General features: G+C 37.2%; 1 protein-coding gene across 1 annotated transcript in view; it reads left to right on the top strand.

Annotated features, from left to right (window-relative positions):
* DOCK10 (dedicator of cytokinesis 10) overlaps positions 1–17,274 on the top strand; it is a 225,511-nt gene that overhangs the window by 102,087 nt on the left and 106,150 nt on the right. The window contains 1 exon segment of the mRNA XM_039855668.1: positions 10,194–10,283. Within this exon segment, the coding sequence (XP_039711602.1) occupies positions 10,194–10,283 (90 nt within the window).

The following is a 17,274-nucleotide window of genomic DNA, read 5'->3' on the forward strand; positions in this document are numbered from 1 at the left end:
AACATTTAAAAATTGTTAGTAAATATCTCAATGGGCAGATGGTGATTTTTCTGTTTTTTTTTTTTTTTCCCTAAAAGAAAAGTACTCTCAGACGTGAGCATCTTATAGCATATGAAAAGGCAGCTCCAGGGTAACCCTGTGAAATAGCCATCATCCATGGGACCTTCTGTGTGGTTGCTGGGGCCTCAGTGCTCACACTTCCTCAAACAGCCTCAAACTTCCGTTCCCTCCCTTACCTCTTAGGGCAGATCTGGCTTCTGGATTCGAAAAGGTTTTTTTTTTTTTTCCCCACCTTCCTCCATGGACTAATAAAAAAGAAGGCATATGAAAGTTAACAATTTTTGCTCCAACTACAAAGAAGAATGGAAGAAAGGAGGCAGATTTGTAGCTAGGAAAAAAGAAACTCTTCCCATCTGTTTTTCAGAATTTTAAATGGCTCCCACGTTAGCATTTGACACACTTTAAGAGAGGCTTATCTCGTGCAGAAATCTCATTTCCGTGGTTGGAACAGGCCACTGGGTCTTCAATTGCAAGCATAAAGTTGAACCACGTCTTATTTTTTTAATTCCACATCCTCATTTTCTTTCAGACTAAAGATAAACTTGACAAATAGCCTCTTTCTATCAAACAACATACAAAAACTTGAACCTTGGAACACCTTCTAGCTCTGTTGTTCAGAAATATGTCAAAAGCTACTCCAAGTTCCCCCAACTTAAGAAGAGAGGGGAAGCATGTAGATGGGATGGAACATTTGCACTGAATTCAAATTCATTTTTTGGCATCTTCCCACGTTTGTTTAAGTTAAGGATGGTCTAAGTTAAGGATGGATGCCATCCTTAGTGGTGTAAACAGAGCACAAAATAATATCCTTCTTTTAATTTCCCTGATGTGAACATTCCAATAAATACACTGAAATTTTTTGTCCTGTGCTTGCTTAAAACCCTTCTGTGGCCACCCAAATGAAGAGCTAATACCTAGGCATTGCCCAAGAGCTTCTGGTCCTTGCCTATTTCTCAAGGTCATAGTCTTCCACCCCCACTCAAACCCCACTTTTATCATATGGGGTAAAATAATGGCATGATTCTGAACATAACATTCTATCACCCCTCAGACTATGTCCTTCCTTTATTCATTCAACGAATGTATAATATTAAATATTAATCGTGAATCTCAGAATGAGGAAAGAGCAGTAATTAGAATTTACCTCGTTTTAATAGAGCTTACATTTTGAGTAAACGAATTAATTAACAAGATAATTCAGATAAAATCCAGTTCTATGAAGAAAATGAGACAGGTCCATGCAATAGAAACTGACTAGAAGAATTGACTTGGACTGCATGGTCAAGGACAACACCGCTAACAAGGTGACGTTCGACCTGAGTTCTGAATTCCCAAGGGGCACCAGCCATACTAAGACCTGGAGAAGGAAGGAGAGCTTCAGGATGAAGGAAGTTGCTGCAAAGGCCCTGAGAGCTCTGAGTTTGACGAGCGGTATGGACAGAGAGAGGGGTCCTAGATGAGGTCAGGCAAGGACAAAACGATGCATTTGCATCCATCCAGAATGTAAGTGGCAAGCGGCGAATCCCAGGAGTGTTTCAAGTAGAACAAATGACCTGGTGCATATTGTTAGAACATGTAACGGGGCGAAGAGGAGACTGGGAGACCAGCTGGGAGAATAGCTCCCAATTAGCAGGTACTCAAGAGATATTTGATGCCACCTACTCCCTATTAACAGAAAATGTCATTGCAGACAAATAGCTAAATTTTCATTTGCATCGAGCACCTGACAAACAAAAGAATAGTGTTGAATTATTATTACTACATAAAGTTACCGGTTTTTGAACAAAATTCAGATGGATGGTTTTCCATCTTTCCTGCTCTACAGGGTAAAGGTTGACAAACTATGTTGCTTGGGTGGCCTGCTGCCTATTTTTGTATGTCCCCTGAACTAAGAATGTTTTTTATGTTTTTTTTTTTTTTAACACTGCCATATATTTTCTTCTGGCTAACACTGGTTAAATAGTTAAAGAAAAAAAATAAGAAGAAAATTTGGTAGCTCATAACGATTGTATGAGCGTCAGATTTTGGAATCCATAAGTAAGGATTTACCTGAACACAGCGGTGCCATTTCATTCACCTGTTGTCAATAGCTGCTTTCATGATACAACTGCAGTGTTGTAACAGAGGTGTAGTGATTGCAGCAGAGACAGGGGACCCTAAAAAATTTATCTGACCCTTTTCAGAAATAGTTTGGAGAGCTCTGCTTTAAAAAAAAAAAAAAATCTGTATTTCAAGTACTCAACACAACATTGGGCTTATGGGCATTCAATAAATATCACCAACAGCAAGCTTCCTGTTCACCTGGCTAACAGCATTTCTCAGACTTGACCTTGAGCGACGGTAAGAATTCTGTGGGATGTGTGTAGACGGTCTCCACTGACCCAGTGGGAAGTGGTAGTAGGTGACCATTCCAATCCCAAGGCATTGGGAAGGAAGGGGAGCAATTCCAGACTCTCCACTCCCCCTCCAGTTGTCCCAGTCGTGTCCTACAGCTTGGAGAATCCAGCTCACTTCTATGTTTCCATGTTTCCAAGCACCCACACTTAGAACAGACATGATTCATTACTTGGTTTGTTTAATCAATATTTATTCAGCACCCACAAGTGCTGAATATAGAACAGCACTTCCTAGATGAGTGAGACTGACAAGAAAAGCAAAAACCCTGTGACGAAGGAGTGTGTGCCCTAATATGGATGAAAAATCCAGTTGATTAAGAATGCTTATGGTTAAGAAATATCAAGAACCAGGGGCTTCGTCTGGCACTTGATACACCTTAAAGGACCTTATTTTTCACCAGGGCAGTATTCCCACATTGTTTCTCTCTATTCGGGCTCCTGGCCCAAGCCATCATCATCATCATCCTTTTTTTGCCTGGATCCCCGGAAGTGTCCTTTACGGGGTCTTCCTACTTCCTGCCTTGCCCACTTTGATTCATTTAAAGGAAGTTTTTAGAAATGCAAATCAGATAATGCTAGGCCTTCAGCTAAAACTTTTCATGGTTTCCCATTTCTTTATCATCTGGTTCTTGATGGTCTCTGAGCCCTTATCTCTCAGCCCTATTTCCTGTGTCACTACATGGATACCTGGCATTCATTCGGTTCCCTGAACTTGCCAAGCTCATGGGGCCTTAACGCTGTCTGCACAGCGGGTTCCTGTGTTTCATTCACGATCCAGTTCAAATGCCACCTCTCCAAAGACACATCCCTGACGTGTACCCTACATTACCCCGTTCCCATACCGTGACACTCTATCGCATCACCCCGTTGGCTTCTCTTTAGAGCACTTGGGAGTACCTGGAAAGATCTCGAATTGCTTCTTTCTCCCCTCTCTCACTCGCTTCTCACCATTGGAGTGTAGCCTTGAGTAGGGCAGGGATGTCTTTTGTCTTGGTCATCGTGAGACTCCTAGAAACTAGAACGATACTGGCATGAAGCAGGTGGGAAATAAATGTTTATTTCAGAGACATGTAGGTTATTATTTTAGAAGACAGCTTTAACCAAAGCTGTCTTTAGGAACCAAAGGCCATCTGAAACAAAATTTGAGAATAAAGAGAGTGAAGCAATTGGCCTGATGATGAGGAACGTGATCGTCAATGTGATACTTTCCTCTCTGACATCACTCAACATATCACCTTGAAAATCAGCGCTAAGGTCGCGATTCCCTTCTCCAGAGGCTCATTCTCCCGCGACAGTGCCTGGCACGGAGCTGCAATCAACAAAGGTTAATTTCCTCCCTGTAGCATTTATTATACTTTTTTCAATGCTTTCTGTTAAGAGACAGGGGAGACGTCAGTTTATAACTGTATTTCAAGTACTCAACACAACATTGGGCTTATGGGCATTCAATAAATATCACCAAACATTCAATTAAAATTGTCTTCTTCCAGGCTAAAGCACCGCCGTAGAAGCGTTTTCTTTTTTCTTGGCATACCAGATAGAAACGATTTCTCCTGGTGCGTGGGTTCTGGAAACAGGCAGGATGATCTTCTGTATGACTTAGATCATAATGATTCACTAGGAATAAGTAGTTTAGATGCTTTTATTAACTCATTCATTTCAAAAGCATGTACCACTTCAATAATCATATTTGCTACTCCTGTTTTTCTCATCTTGCTTTCTGAAGCTGTGAGCGATAGACACTTAAGACCGAAAAATAAAGAACTTAGTCACCAAATTGTGGCTTAGCGAAATAGGCGAGGAGAATAACGAAGGAAAACAAGAGCTAAAGGACAGTTTCAAGGACACTCTGAATCATATTGTCAAGTGATTCCATTTAAGGAGAGGCAGGTACAAAAAAAAGCAGAATAAAAAGTGAAAAAGCCAGAAATTAGTTTCTTACTGAGTGAAAGGTATGGAGAGCCTGAGCTGTAATCATTTCTGGGAGATATAAAACCTCAAGTAAGAAAGTTTAAAGGTCCGAAAGCTAGCATACATCACGAAGTGAGAAAGCCACCTAATCACCTGTTTCAAGACTGCCCACACCCCCCACCAGTCAAACTGCCTTATTTCGACTCAGCTTCATGGCCCAACTTCTGTGAGCTAAGGGGTGTATACCACCAATATAAACAAAAAAACAGTGCTTACACACAAAAGATCATACTTTCAACAATGGGCAGTGCCATTTTCAAAGTCAAAGGTGTATGCTGCACACCTGAAGTAGTTTGTCCAGAGTTACACGACCTTCTCAAATCCCTTCGTGATTCAAGAGGTCAGAATTAGTGTTGCAGGACTTTTCAGTACCCCTGCTATTCTCATTGGTTCAATATTAATACTGAGTGAATTGTGATTTCTTAACGCACCCGACGGCTTGTTCTTTTCATAGTATGTTTTTAGCTATAAAAAGTAACTGGTATGTGGGGACTTCCAGACTCAACCATGTGCGTCATTTTGTGAGAGGAAGCAGAAATATCTTAATATCTTGTAAATTGAAAGGCAAAAAGGTCACTAGTTTTTTTTTTCTTGCTTCCTTTACTGAGACCCAACTTAACATTTTATAGGAATCTTAAACTCTTTATAATCCTTGGCTTCTGAGCCTGAAAAGCGAGCTTTAAATGACTCCGAGTGTTCATGCAAGAACACTGTAATTGCAATTTAAAAGCTAAGTAATAGTTTTTGTGAAACTAGGTTATTTCTAAGTTATAATATTCCTCTCGTTTGCAAGCTAATGAAGCTGAGATTTGACAAGGCTCTTATTCAAGGATGCGGAGTAACTATGAGGACAGAAATTAAACATGAGCACCTTGGTTTTTGCTATTAGACTTTTAGTCTAAATAGCATGCTTTTGGCCAGCTGCTTCTTAGACAAATAAGATGTACAACCTGGGGGAAATATTGACTCCCACCGTGATTGGTGCCATTAGATAACTATACTGTCATAAAGCGATTCTAGAGCACTCAGTTCATTAAGAATATGTGGAGACAGCCCCATTGTACTAGGAATATATGTCCAAATAAAGACTTGAACATTTATAGTCATAGCAGCATTATTCATAATAGCCCCAAAGTGAAAACAACACAAATGTCCATTAACTGATCAACGGAGAAACAAAGTGTGGTGTAGCCATACAATAGAATATTATGTAGCCTAAAAAGGAATGAAGTACTGATACTTGCCACAACGTGGATGAAACTTGAAAACGATATGCTGAGTGAAAGAAGCCAGCCACAAAAGGCCACATATATGATTCCGTTTACATGAAATGTCCAAAATAGGTAAATCTACACAGACAAAAAGCAGATCAGTAATTGTCAAGGGCTGGGGAGAAGGGAGAATGAGAAGTAACTGTTAATGGATATTGGGTTCCTTTTGGGGATGATGAAAATATTCTAAAATTAAATAGTGACGATAGTCATACAACACGGTGAATATACTTAAACCATTGAATTCTACACTTTAAAGAGTGAATTTTATAATGTGTCAATTATATCTCAGTAACACTGTTTTCTTTTTTTAATGATTGTTCAAGACATTAAGATAGGGGTGATGTAGGTTGTTAGAAATAGGATACGAGAGAATTATAAAAACACATATCTGCATACAAGTACTTTATTCTTTAAGAGGATTCAACAAATTATACCAAAGAAACATTAAAGGTCATGGCAAAAAGTTTCATTTATTGTTATATTCTGTTCCCGAAGCAGACTTAATGTGGCTTGCGTGTGTGTGTGTGTGAGAAATAACTATCTGAATCAATCACTAGCAGAGCTTTTGGTTCTGAAAGATTCTATAGTTATGTTGCCAACTTCATATATGACATAGACTATAAATTATATAGTTCGGAGACGAGAAAATATTTGTTGGATGAATTAGAGAAAATTTTCAAAAGGAGCTGGCACTTGTATTGAACCCGAGATGAGGAAGAACCAGGAAAGAAAGGGGTTTTCTAAGTGGAGGCGCACAGGCAAGGCTTGTGTAGGATGGAGCCCAGCGTGGAAGAAGGACCCTGGGCAGCCACAAGATGCTGCGGCATGGTAGCTGTGGTGAGTTGGCTCATGTCTTAGGCCTCTCGCTTGTCACAGGGCCATGTCTGCAGGCCTCACAGTGAGCAGGCTGCTTCTCTGTGCCTTCTTGGAGAGTGAGCTCCTACCACAGCCTCTTAGTCCTTGCCCACAGGAGGGCCTGGTGCATAAGTGTCTTTACATTGTTGGAGCACTGGGTTCTATGCCTGCTCACATTTTCCACATGTAGAATGTTTTGTCCAAACCTTTGTTAGAGGATGTGAGACAGATTTTGGAACCTAGAAAATGAATCACAAAAAGAAGTGAAATGACTTGCTCAGTGGTTTGCCGGTCCAAGAGTGAAAAGCCTTGAACCAAACCTTCCTACCTACACACTTAAATACTATGATGGAGAAGTCCCCATGCTTGACTTGGCTAGAGCAACACAACTGTCTACTTAGGGCCAACTGCTCACTATCTCCACATTTTAACTTCAACAAAACACGAAAGACCTTCCCCTTAAAGCACAATAAATGTATTAAACCGATGCATTTTATTTTTTAAGATACATATTCTCGTGTACTCTTCTGAATGTGGCAAATAATATTTTTCATGCAACTAATGTAGTTTAAGTGCCAGCTCTACTAAAATGAAAGGCACTCTCAGTATCTTAACTCTGAGAAATTTGGGTGAAGATCGCTTTTGAACACGCTGCTTAGGATGGAATTGATCATGAAGTGTTAGTTAATAGTCCCCATTGTGAGGTTTGTTGACTTCTCCAGCTAAGACTGATTGATTACTACAAACACCATTATTCGTATCCTCTTTTTTGAGCAGCTGGAATCTACAATACCATCAGGAAGCTTTGCTCAGCCCCAGGATAGGAAAAGCAGCCTCTTTTTTTAGACTCTGACAGTGGCCTTTGGCCAAATGAGAAATGGCTGCGATGTGCTTGGAATGAAGTCCTCTGCGGTCATTGTAGCCGGCAGAATGGTGGCTGTGACAAAGCCGCTAAGACTACCCACTGCAGAGTAGAAGAAACCAGAAAGCGACAGGTCTGTAATCCAAGATATCTGAATACTATCGACCCGAAATTACAAACAGAGGCCTGCATGCATTGTTTCATAAATAAAATGATAGTTTTTATTTCCAAATGCTTCGTCTCTGGACAATAGTCCCCTTATAAAATTCTACCACCAAAGGAATTGCTCGGCTGAGTTCCAGGGCAGCCTCAGATCCATTTCATGCTATTGAGCTATACTAATTGTCGACCAGAGGGTTTGTAAAAGAGAACAGGAAGTCTGCTGTGGCCAAGGCAATTTGTAGTGGTCTGAAAACATCCAGTTCTCAGAAAAGAAATTATTTGTAACTGTATTAATACCCTTAACAAATATGGCTCTGTATGTTTTTCTTCTTACTTGATCAATTTATTTTTGCTTCAATGGAGATACATTAAATAAATCAAAAATGAGTAGAAGCACCACAATTCTTAAAGTTGAAACTTTGTGGAGGCCTTCTGCTTTTTCGGGTAAATTCTCTACTATTATCACAAAACATAACTGAGTTTGATAACATATTATAGGCATTCGTTATACATGTATTCTTTTTCTTGTATCTTGTATATCCTGTGCAAAGTACTAGAAATGTAAAACTCCACATGTGTTGTAAAATAATGTTTTAGATTTATTGCATGATTACATGAGGGTGATTATACCCTAGTTGTCTTATTCAGTAAAGAATCAACATCATTTCATAACTAGAGGTCATCAGGAGCCACTCATAGCCACAGTACACATGATTGTACATGTGATCAGATTTTAACCCCAGCCTGAATGAATTTCTAATCTCGTAAACTGCATATGAGCATTAGCTTAGATATTTGGGGCTCTATCTTTACTATAAGACATCGCAAACCAAGTAGCCGCGTGATTATTATTACTGGAAACCTGAGCTCACATTTCAAAAACTTATCATTAAGGGAAAAAAAAAAGCTTCTTAAGAAAAAAAAAAATCTTCTTACTGCAGCCCGCTATTCACTCTATTGTTTTATACCACAGAGCAGTGATCTTAGTGGGACAATAGGTTTGTGGTAGAACTAAACAGAAAGCTTACATTTGGGCTGTTACTCAGCTCCCCATCAGACATATTTAGAGCAGCTATTATTTTTTTTTTCAAAAGGCAAGAAATCAATGGGAGACTATAGTGTATAATGAAAAAGAGAAATCTTTTGCTTTCGTTATATAAAAATTTTATTATAAAATAGTGGCTGAAATATAGAAAATATTTTTGAATTAGAGAAAAAAATCTCTAATCTTGCCAGTCGATTTCATATGTAATGTTTCCTAGAAACCAATCAAGTGACACTGTGTATCTGTGACTTATCTGTCTAAACAGGAAATAAGTTATCCCCAGATAATTGAAATCCAGCAATAATCCCCAAAGCTCATTTTAGGCATTTTAATCTTTTAGTTCAAACTTTGAATAGAGTTTATTTACTGTTTATCTAGTAGAGTGGCTAACATTAAAGAAGCAAAATGAAAGAGGAAATTCAAAAGAAATAAAAAACATAAAATCTAAATAATAATAAATCTTAAGTGGGCCCTATCATACTTCCTGTGGGAAGCAATGGCTCCCTGTGCATGTAACTACACTTGTTTTGAAATGATGGCCAATGCCCCTTAGCTCTTCCAAACTCTATTCACACATCTGCAGTCAAATCCAGGCAAATGCACTGACCAAGGGCGTTCAGTCTATAGCTGTGTTTTATGTGATGAGTGTTTATTTTCACCAAATGATATCTCTTGAACACAATTTTCTCATTATTTGTATCCTGTTAGATTTACATGACATTCTTCCTCTTTCACAGTGTCCATGCTCCCCAGGCACACGCACACTCACACACACACACACACACACACACAGATACACTCGCATACTACACATAGGCATGCTCACACACCACACATACATACCACACACACACGTTCGCACCACACTCATTTACACACACTGAAATTCAGCACATCTCCTTGATCCCCAGCTTGGTAGAGCTGAAGATAAAGATGAAACAGGATAGGAATTCTGTTCTAGATGTTTTATTTTAAGAGACACTTTATACTTTTAGTTTATGTATATTCATTTACTAGAATATTAAACATGACCTATTTTCTTCAATGCAGATTCTCTGAACACCGTTTCTTCTCTCCCTAATTGTGGCCTAATACACACACACACAGACACACACACACACACACACACAATAATACACACACCTTCTAAATTTTACTCTGTGGATAGTCAACAAGGGATTGTAATAAGATTAAACTAATGCTGATTTTGTGAATTTTCTCCTTCATTTCCAATGTATATTGGCATCAACGACAACAAAAAAGGGTACCAATGGAAATAAACTAGTCGCAATACACAGATCCCCAAATTTTTGTTTTCTCCTGGAAGGAAACAGCTTAAAATTATGAGTTTCACTGATAAAATGGTAATTGTAATAATGCTGGTAGTGGAAATCAAAGAAGGGTTTGGGTCTGCTCTCCTAGAGAGTGAATTGGGAAGAACCACTGACATTTCTCCGTCTTAAGTGCTAACTAACGTCGAAAACACTTCCTTGTTGTGTTTTTGGTACAGTGGTCTGCACAATGCTTTGAAGTTGGAAGGCTTAATTTCCTTTCTCTGTTCCCTTCAGACGGCCACAGTTCCTTGGGACATTCGAACACTGTACTCTACGGTACCTGAAGACGCAGAGCACAAAGCAGAAAATTTACTGGTCAAAGAGGTAAATGTGATGCTTTCAATCCTTTATGAAGCTCTTAATACAATTGTATGGTTATTGTCCTCCTTGCCTTATCAATAGGGAATTGCAGCCTTCATCACTTGTCGATATGTTCCTTTTTCCTGTTAATCATTTTTCATTATCCGGTGACAATTCAAGTTTCAATTTTTGTTTTGTTTGTTTTCACTTAACTTAAAATCCCCAAGTTGAGAAATATTTGAGAATTCTTAATAAAAGATTTAATTTTATTTTACTTATTTGGACTGAGCTGTAGGAAAGGCCATACTATGTGAAAACTTTGGATAATAGAGTTTCTATCTTAAGAGACATTTCTTTCAAGTACTAACTGTGGAAATAGTTAATGGTAAAACCTTGTGAAGAGCTTTAAGGAACTGATAAAATTTGTTGGCATGCCATCTACTTGCATTTGATTGGTTAGGAAAGGCCTGCCAAACGACTTCTTATCCTACCCAGAATGCAGGCTGTTGTAGGGCAGGGACTGGCCTGGCACATACAGCTACTTAACAGATATTTATTAAATAAATAACTGAAGCCACAGTTTTTCCTTTACAGAAAATGCAGTGGTAAAATTTAGACCAGCACAAATCAAACTAAAAGTGGAGTCTAAATGCAGTCTTTAATCCTGAAAAAGTAGTGTAATTAAAGTAGAATAATTAAAGCTACACACAACAGCATGACCCCTTCTCAGCTCTTAAACATATTTGTATGAATAGAGGCTAGCCTTATTCATATATGTATTAATACTAATCTGATGAATCATGCATATTTTATGTTGTACTATTCAACCCGGGTCATCTTTTGCCGTAAATTTGCCTGTTTATTTTTCTTCAGTTCTATTATTTCATATTTATTTTCCACAGTTCACATTAAATTATGACACTTTGTAAGGAGGTAGAAAAAAAGAAAAAAAAAATGCAGATTCAATTACCATCAAGATATCTGAGTATAGTTTTCACACTTACTGATAAAAATAATAAGTGTGATGTCAGTAATACAATATTTTGTTTACAATTGCCTTAGAAGTTTTTTTTTAATATCTGGTAGGCATCACTGTTTAAAAAAAAAGAGTAGAAAAATCATTTTCTACTCAAGAAAATTAGAATAATGGAGACCAGGCCTACAAAATCTGTAGTATGTATCAGTTAACTTAGGTAGGATTTGAAATGTTTATAATATTGAATTCCTGGCAGGAAATCTTGTATATTCTTCACCAAAATACTGCGCTTTTTAAATAAACTTTTTTAACTTTTTTGTTAAATTTATTTCTATATATTTTATAGTTTTGTTGCAAATGTGAAAGGAATTTTAAAAGTCCATTTTCTTTTCTAAGTATTCATTGCTGCTATATTTTAAAAGCTATTAATTTTCAAATATGCATAACTAGCTTACTTAACTCTTATCCCAATAGTTCTTAGTGTGTAATCATATTATCTGCAAACAATTAAAAATTTCTTTTCTAATAACTATATTGTTTAATTTTTGTCTTATTTTATTATCTAATATTTCTAAAATGATATTGAATAATAATGCTAATATTGGGCATCCTGTCCTATTCTTGACTTGGTGTTTTATTTTGGACATTTTCCGGCATAAAAGAAATGTTTAAGAAGAGTCTTTCTTGGTCTATACCTTATGTTAAAAAATGCATATTCAGTCTATATGTAAGCTTTTCTACTTGAATTTAGCACTGCAATAGAAATAATAGCTTGCAGTTCCCATGGGTCTATACTTGTGTTTCTGATATAAACAATCTTGTTCAAGTCATATTACTACCTTCATACTCTACTACATTAGAATCGCTAATATTTTATTTCAAATTTTTGTATTCATGTCCATGAGTGATATTTGGGTCTAGTTTTTTGTGTTGTTTTTTTTTTTTTTTTTTTTTTGCCTTTGGTATAAGAGAAATGCTCACTTTAAATATAAATTGTGAGACAGTTTCCAATTTTTTTTTTACATTCTGGAATGAACAAATAAACCAGTGAAATAAAACAGTATCTAGGAATACATCTAAATGCATATGATTTCTTAATAAATGATAAATATGGCACTTCAGATTCTCTGTGGAAAAGTGGGCAGTTCAACAAGTACCATTTAGTTATTCATTTTATCTGGAAAAAAATCTTAGGACTCTATCTCACATTACATACAAAAATTAATTCCAGATAAATATTTGAAATCTAAATAATTAATTCCAAGTAAATATTAAATCTTTAAATTTTAAAAACAAAAATTATAAAAATATAGGGAATTATTTTAAGTGGAAGGATAGGGAAAATGGACAGATTTAAGCAAACAAAAATTTTTAATTTTTATATAATGAATGGTGCCATAAATAAATATTTAATCGCAGAAATTATTTGCGGCACATTCTGTTGCCATACACACATACACACTGTTATCAAAATCCTACGAATTAATAAGAAAAAAAAAAACAAGAAAAATACAAGCAAAAAATATAAGCAAGCAAGTCAAAAGAAGAAATGCACTTGGCCAAGAGGCATAAAAAGTTGTTAAGCCTCACTTATAGTCATGGAAATACAAATTGAAACAAAAATATGTATCATATCTAAAGGAAGAAAAATTTTAAGGTGAATATAGTTTAGTGCTAGAGGGATTATAGGGAAATAACCATTATCACACAGTGTTTGTAATACATGTCTACAACCTTTTGAGATATAATTCAAATGTATCTTTTGAGTAGTACATATAAACATACAACATGTATATTATCAAAACAAACAGAATGGCATAAAATTATAAGAATGAGTATTGCTATGCTGGACATTTGTAATATCAATTGATAAGCGTAACATTGAATTAATTTTGGCACATCTATATTTTGTAATAATATATAGATGATAAAAATTACATATATTTAAATGTATTAACTTAGATGCTCATGGTATTTGTTAAATGAAAAAAAGTCAGTTGCAGAATATGTAGTATGATGCTGAAGATATAAAATCTACAAGGTGTATGTAAATATGTTTATATAGCCTAGAAAAAGTGTCTAAAAAATAGACATCAAACACATAACATCAGTTGCCTCACAAGTTTGGGTTTGTAGGGGAAATGGAGTGATTGATTTTCAATTTATGTATTTTGTACTGTTGTAATGTTGCAAATGAATTTTTGTAATTAAAAAATATTTTGGAAAAAATTAGTTAGAACATACTTAAAATGCTGCCAGAACTGGAAGCAACCAAGTCTGTCTCCTACAATTGTCTTCAAAAGTTAACCCATTTCCTGTTTGCCCCAAGAGTACTCGCCACTGGCACTTGGGGCTGCGTTTACCCCGAAATACCTCACGGATTACAGTCCTAATCTGACCCCCAAAGTTTCCGTGAAATATTTCACTTTTATTATTATTTTCACAACATTTTGGTATATCGATAGTCTTTGGAAGCAAATGACGTCATTTTATTTATAGCATCTGTTTTTAGTAGTTCCATCGTTGAAAATGTAGCATTCCTACGCATGGTGTTAAAATGAACGCTGGCAACAAGCTGCACTTTTTTTTCTAAGTGGTAAAGGGTTTTAAAATCTGACTTTATTCTTCAAGGCATTCGGTCATTAAAGTCTACATCAGATTTTTTTATTATTATTATTTTAGTTTGATAATGAAAATATCATATGGAACAATCAAAATCCCATATATGTTTTGCTTTAAGATTCTGGGCTTGTCTGTCATAGAAGCCATTGAGTTTATCTGACATAATCTATTTTTAATCATTTCTCTTATAAGTACTATGGGCTTATAAACATTTCCATGATTCTAGGGGCTTTTCATTTTATGGTCTTTTCATTTCTTTCTGGGTAGATAGGGCATGTGTATGTTTCCAGGTTTTTAGCAATCTCCTTTCGACTGTGGAAAATTGCTCTTACATGAACCAGGGGTTCTTAGCTCTCTGCTGTGGGTCACTAGTACCTGGGGCTTTGAGGCCTAGGGTTTGAGTGCCAGCCTGCTCCAGCCCCTGCCTCTTAACACCTGTCTATTTGATCACCTGGTGTGCCTTCGAGGTAGAGCCAATCAGCTCAAATCCTAATCCCAGGATCTATTCAAAGCCCCACCCCTAATGTGGATTCAACCAAGGTATCAAGTTTAGGTATGTTCGCAGAGAGAGGACAGCCTGAAAAGCAGATCAATATAACACTGGAGACTTCTAAGAATATTCTAGGGTTCTTAGAGGCCTTTGGTTTTGATTGTCCTTTCCTGAGCTTCTGCACCACAATTTCAAATAGCCATATTGATCTCTTAATTCCTGTAGCTCTATGAGAATGTCAATTTCAGCCGAGAACAGGTTGACCACAATCTCTCTATGTCTCCTGAGGAGAAATTTCTCACCTTCACCTTTGTTCCCACCTTAATTCCCTGTCACCTACTTGCAGCCTGGGGTTATTCCTCCTTTTATCACTCCCACCCTCAGCTTCTCATTTCTCCTAAGCACTGCGCCAAGGAGGTCAAGTGCAGCCCCTTTTACCTTCGATCCCATATATCTGCCAGACTTCTGTGTTACAAATCTCTGGACACGGCTTTCAACTCAGCCATATGAATGAATCTTCTTATGTTTTTCCCAAATGCATGGAGCTAAAGTAGAAAAATGAAAAAAGAAAAGAGAAGGCCTGGGAGGAAACTATTTTATGCCCTGCTAATATTTCTGTATCACAGGCAGCGAAAGCCTTGTGAAAATTCCCAAAGTTGTGCTTGGTTTTAAGGATGGGGATAAAGTGAAAACTGTACCTTCTAGGATAGAAAGAAGAGAAACTCCATTTACAAATAGCACATGATGGTAATGGACCGTGAACGGTGAAGCCAGAGAGCTGGGTTAAGTCAGAAATGACCCCAGAGAATTATGCTGGCAAAAAAGCTTGACCCCAATAGTTAATAGCAGCTAACCTTTATTGACTGCTTATTTTGTGCCAGTTATGTTCCTAAGCCCTTTACTTGCAATGATTACAGATACATGTGTCATCATTATCATCACCTGCACCTTCTAATGATGAGGGAATTGTCATGGAAAGATTAAGAAATGTGTCCAGCATCATATAGCTAGGAATAGACAGAGCCAGCATCCCAACCTATGCCTCCTGGCCATGGCCTCTTCACTGTGATGCTAATCACCCAAATGGTGCCCTGCTCTGGTTGTTCTCTAGAAGGAACACTTCTCTCAGTCTTTGCCCTAGCGACCCCACTATAGTTCTTTCCTGCTAATTCTGATGCATATAGTTAGCAGACCACACTCTGAGAAGCATTGACTGGTTACTTGAAACCAGTAAGCCGGCAATAAAATGCAATCATTGATGTTTGTAGGGTTTTGTAGAAATGTGCGTTTCCCTTACAGAGAGGCTGCTGCTCTGCACTAAGCAACCTTCTTGGTCCACCCTGTGCTGAATTGCCCTATGGCTCCCCATGGGATGGCAAGGACAAATACCATGGTTGCTAGGCAGCACACTGGCATGAATCGAGTTTAAACACATCCAGCTCAATACTAATTTTTAATTATCTCTCCATTCGCTCTACTTTGACAACTCTCAACCTCTTGCGAAAGGCAGTGGGCACTCTTTTCATTGTTTAATCTTGAATGACTTCATATTTTTAATGGGAGTTTAAGTAAAAGGCTTGGTCTCTCCATTTTCTGTTTTATCTGTTATTAATGCTCTCTCTTATCTATTAGCTATAATGTTAAATAGTACCCACACAACAAAATAGGCTTATTTCACATCCACTAAAGCACTTCACGGTTATGTTAAATTAACATCAAGCCATAGTTGACCAGCAGCATATATATATATATATATTTTTTTTTTTTGAGAGCTCTGTGACACAGGTATGACTACCTCATTTTACAGCCTAGAAAGTAGCCTCTGAATAATAAACTAAATTGCCCAAGTTCACACAGAGCCAGAATTAAGGTCTTGACTCACTAACCCCATGTTTATGCTCTTACCCACTCTGCAACCTCTGATTTCTTTGAGAAACTCCTTTAAATCGTGCACTTCATGAGCCTGAGCTGATAAGGATATTTGTACTCTTCACAGGGAAATATGCTCTTCATTTCGACAAACATTTAAGCTTTCTGCCTCAATTTCTCCATCTTTAAATAATCCCAATGCTTTGTTTCTAAAAATAAATATAGCAATGGTATGAAAACATCTGGAAAATAACAACCAGGGAGCAACATTTTTATCTGATCCTCATGAGTGGCTTAAAATCAACATCTATAACCATAAAAAATTAAACATTTCTGTGATCAAACAAGCACCACTCCCTCCTACTGGGGATTGGGGGAGCAATTAAAGGGATCTATAAATAGGATACAGACTTCCTAAGCAAAACTCCTCTAGCAAAGTTTTCATTTTAATATGCACAAAAGAATAATATAAAACCAGAAGCTCAGAACACTAATTAAAACTAAGCTCTTGGTTTGTACTCTCTCAACAAAGAAAATTGAGAGAACCGAGAACCAAGAGTGATACAGACCCAGCAAGAAGCAAGGGTCCGGGGCCACTTCAGCCGAATGACTGAGAGAAACAGTGACAAAGTGCTAAGGTAGCAGGTACTTTACCAACAAAACCCTCTGCAATTTCTGGAACTCAACCTGCTGTGGGAGTAAAATAATAGTGAGGAGTAAGTCATGAATTCAAGTCTTACTTTGGTCAAGGCATATGACAGTTATAGGAACATTAAAGAATAGAAGCAAATATCTGTATCTACATCTATATCTATATCTGTATGTACACACACACATACACACACTCACACGATTCCTGGGGGGCGAGGATAAGTTCAGATTTTAAGCAGGGATCCCAGACCAGAAACAGTGGGATTCTCTAGGAAAAATAAATAAATAAAAATAGGAGCCAAGACTGAATAGGAAAGACAAATCAGATTCAAAGCAGAGTAAATGTTGAAATTTCTAGGCTTCTACGGAGCATTCACAGAAAAAGCCAGCAGAACAAATGGTTGAGA

The sequence above is a fragment of the Pteropus medius genome, unplaced genomic scaffold, assembly GCF_902729225.1.
Source record: "Pteropus medius unplaced genomic scaffold, Ma_sr-lr_union100, whole genome shotgun sequence".
NCBI classification, from domain to species: Eukaryota; Metazoa; Chordata; class Mammalia; order Chiroptera; family Pteropodidae; genus Pteropus; species Pteropus medius.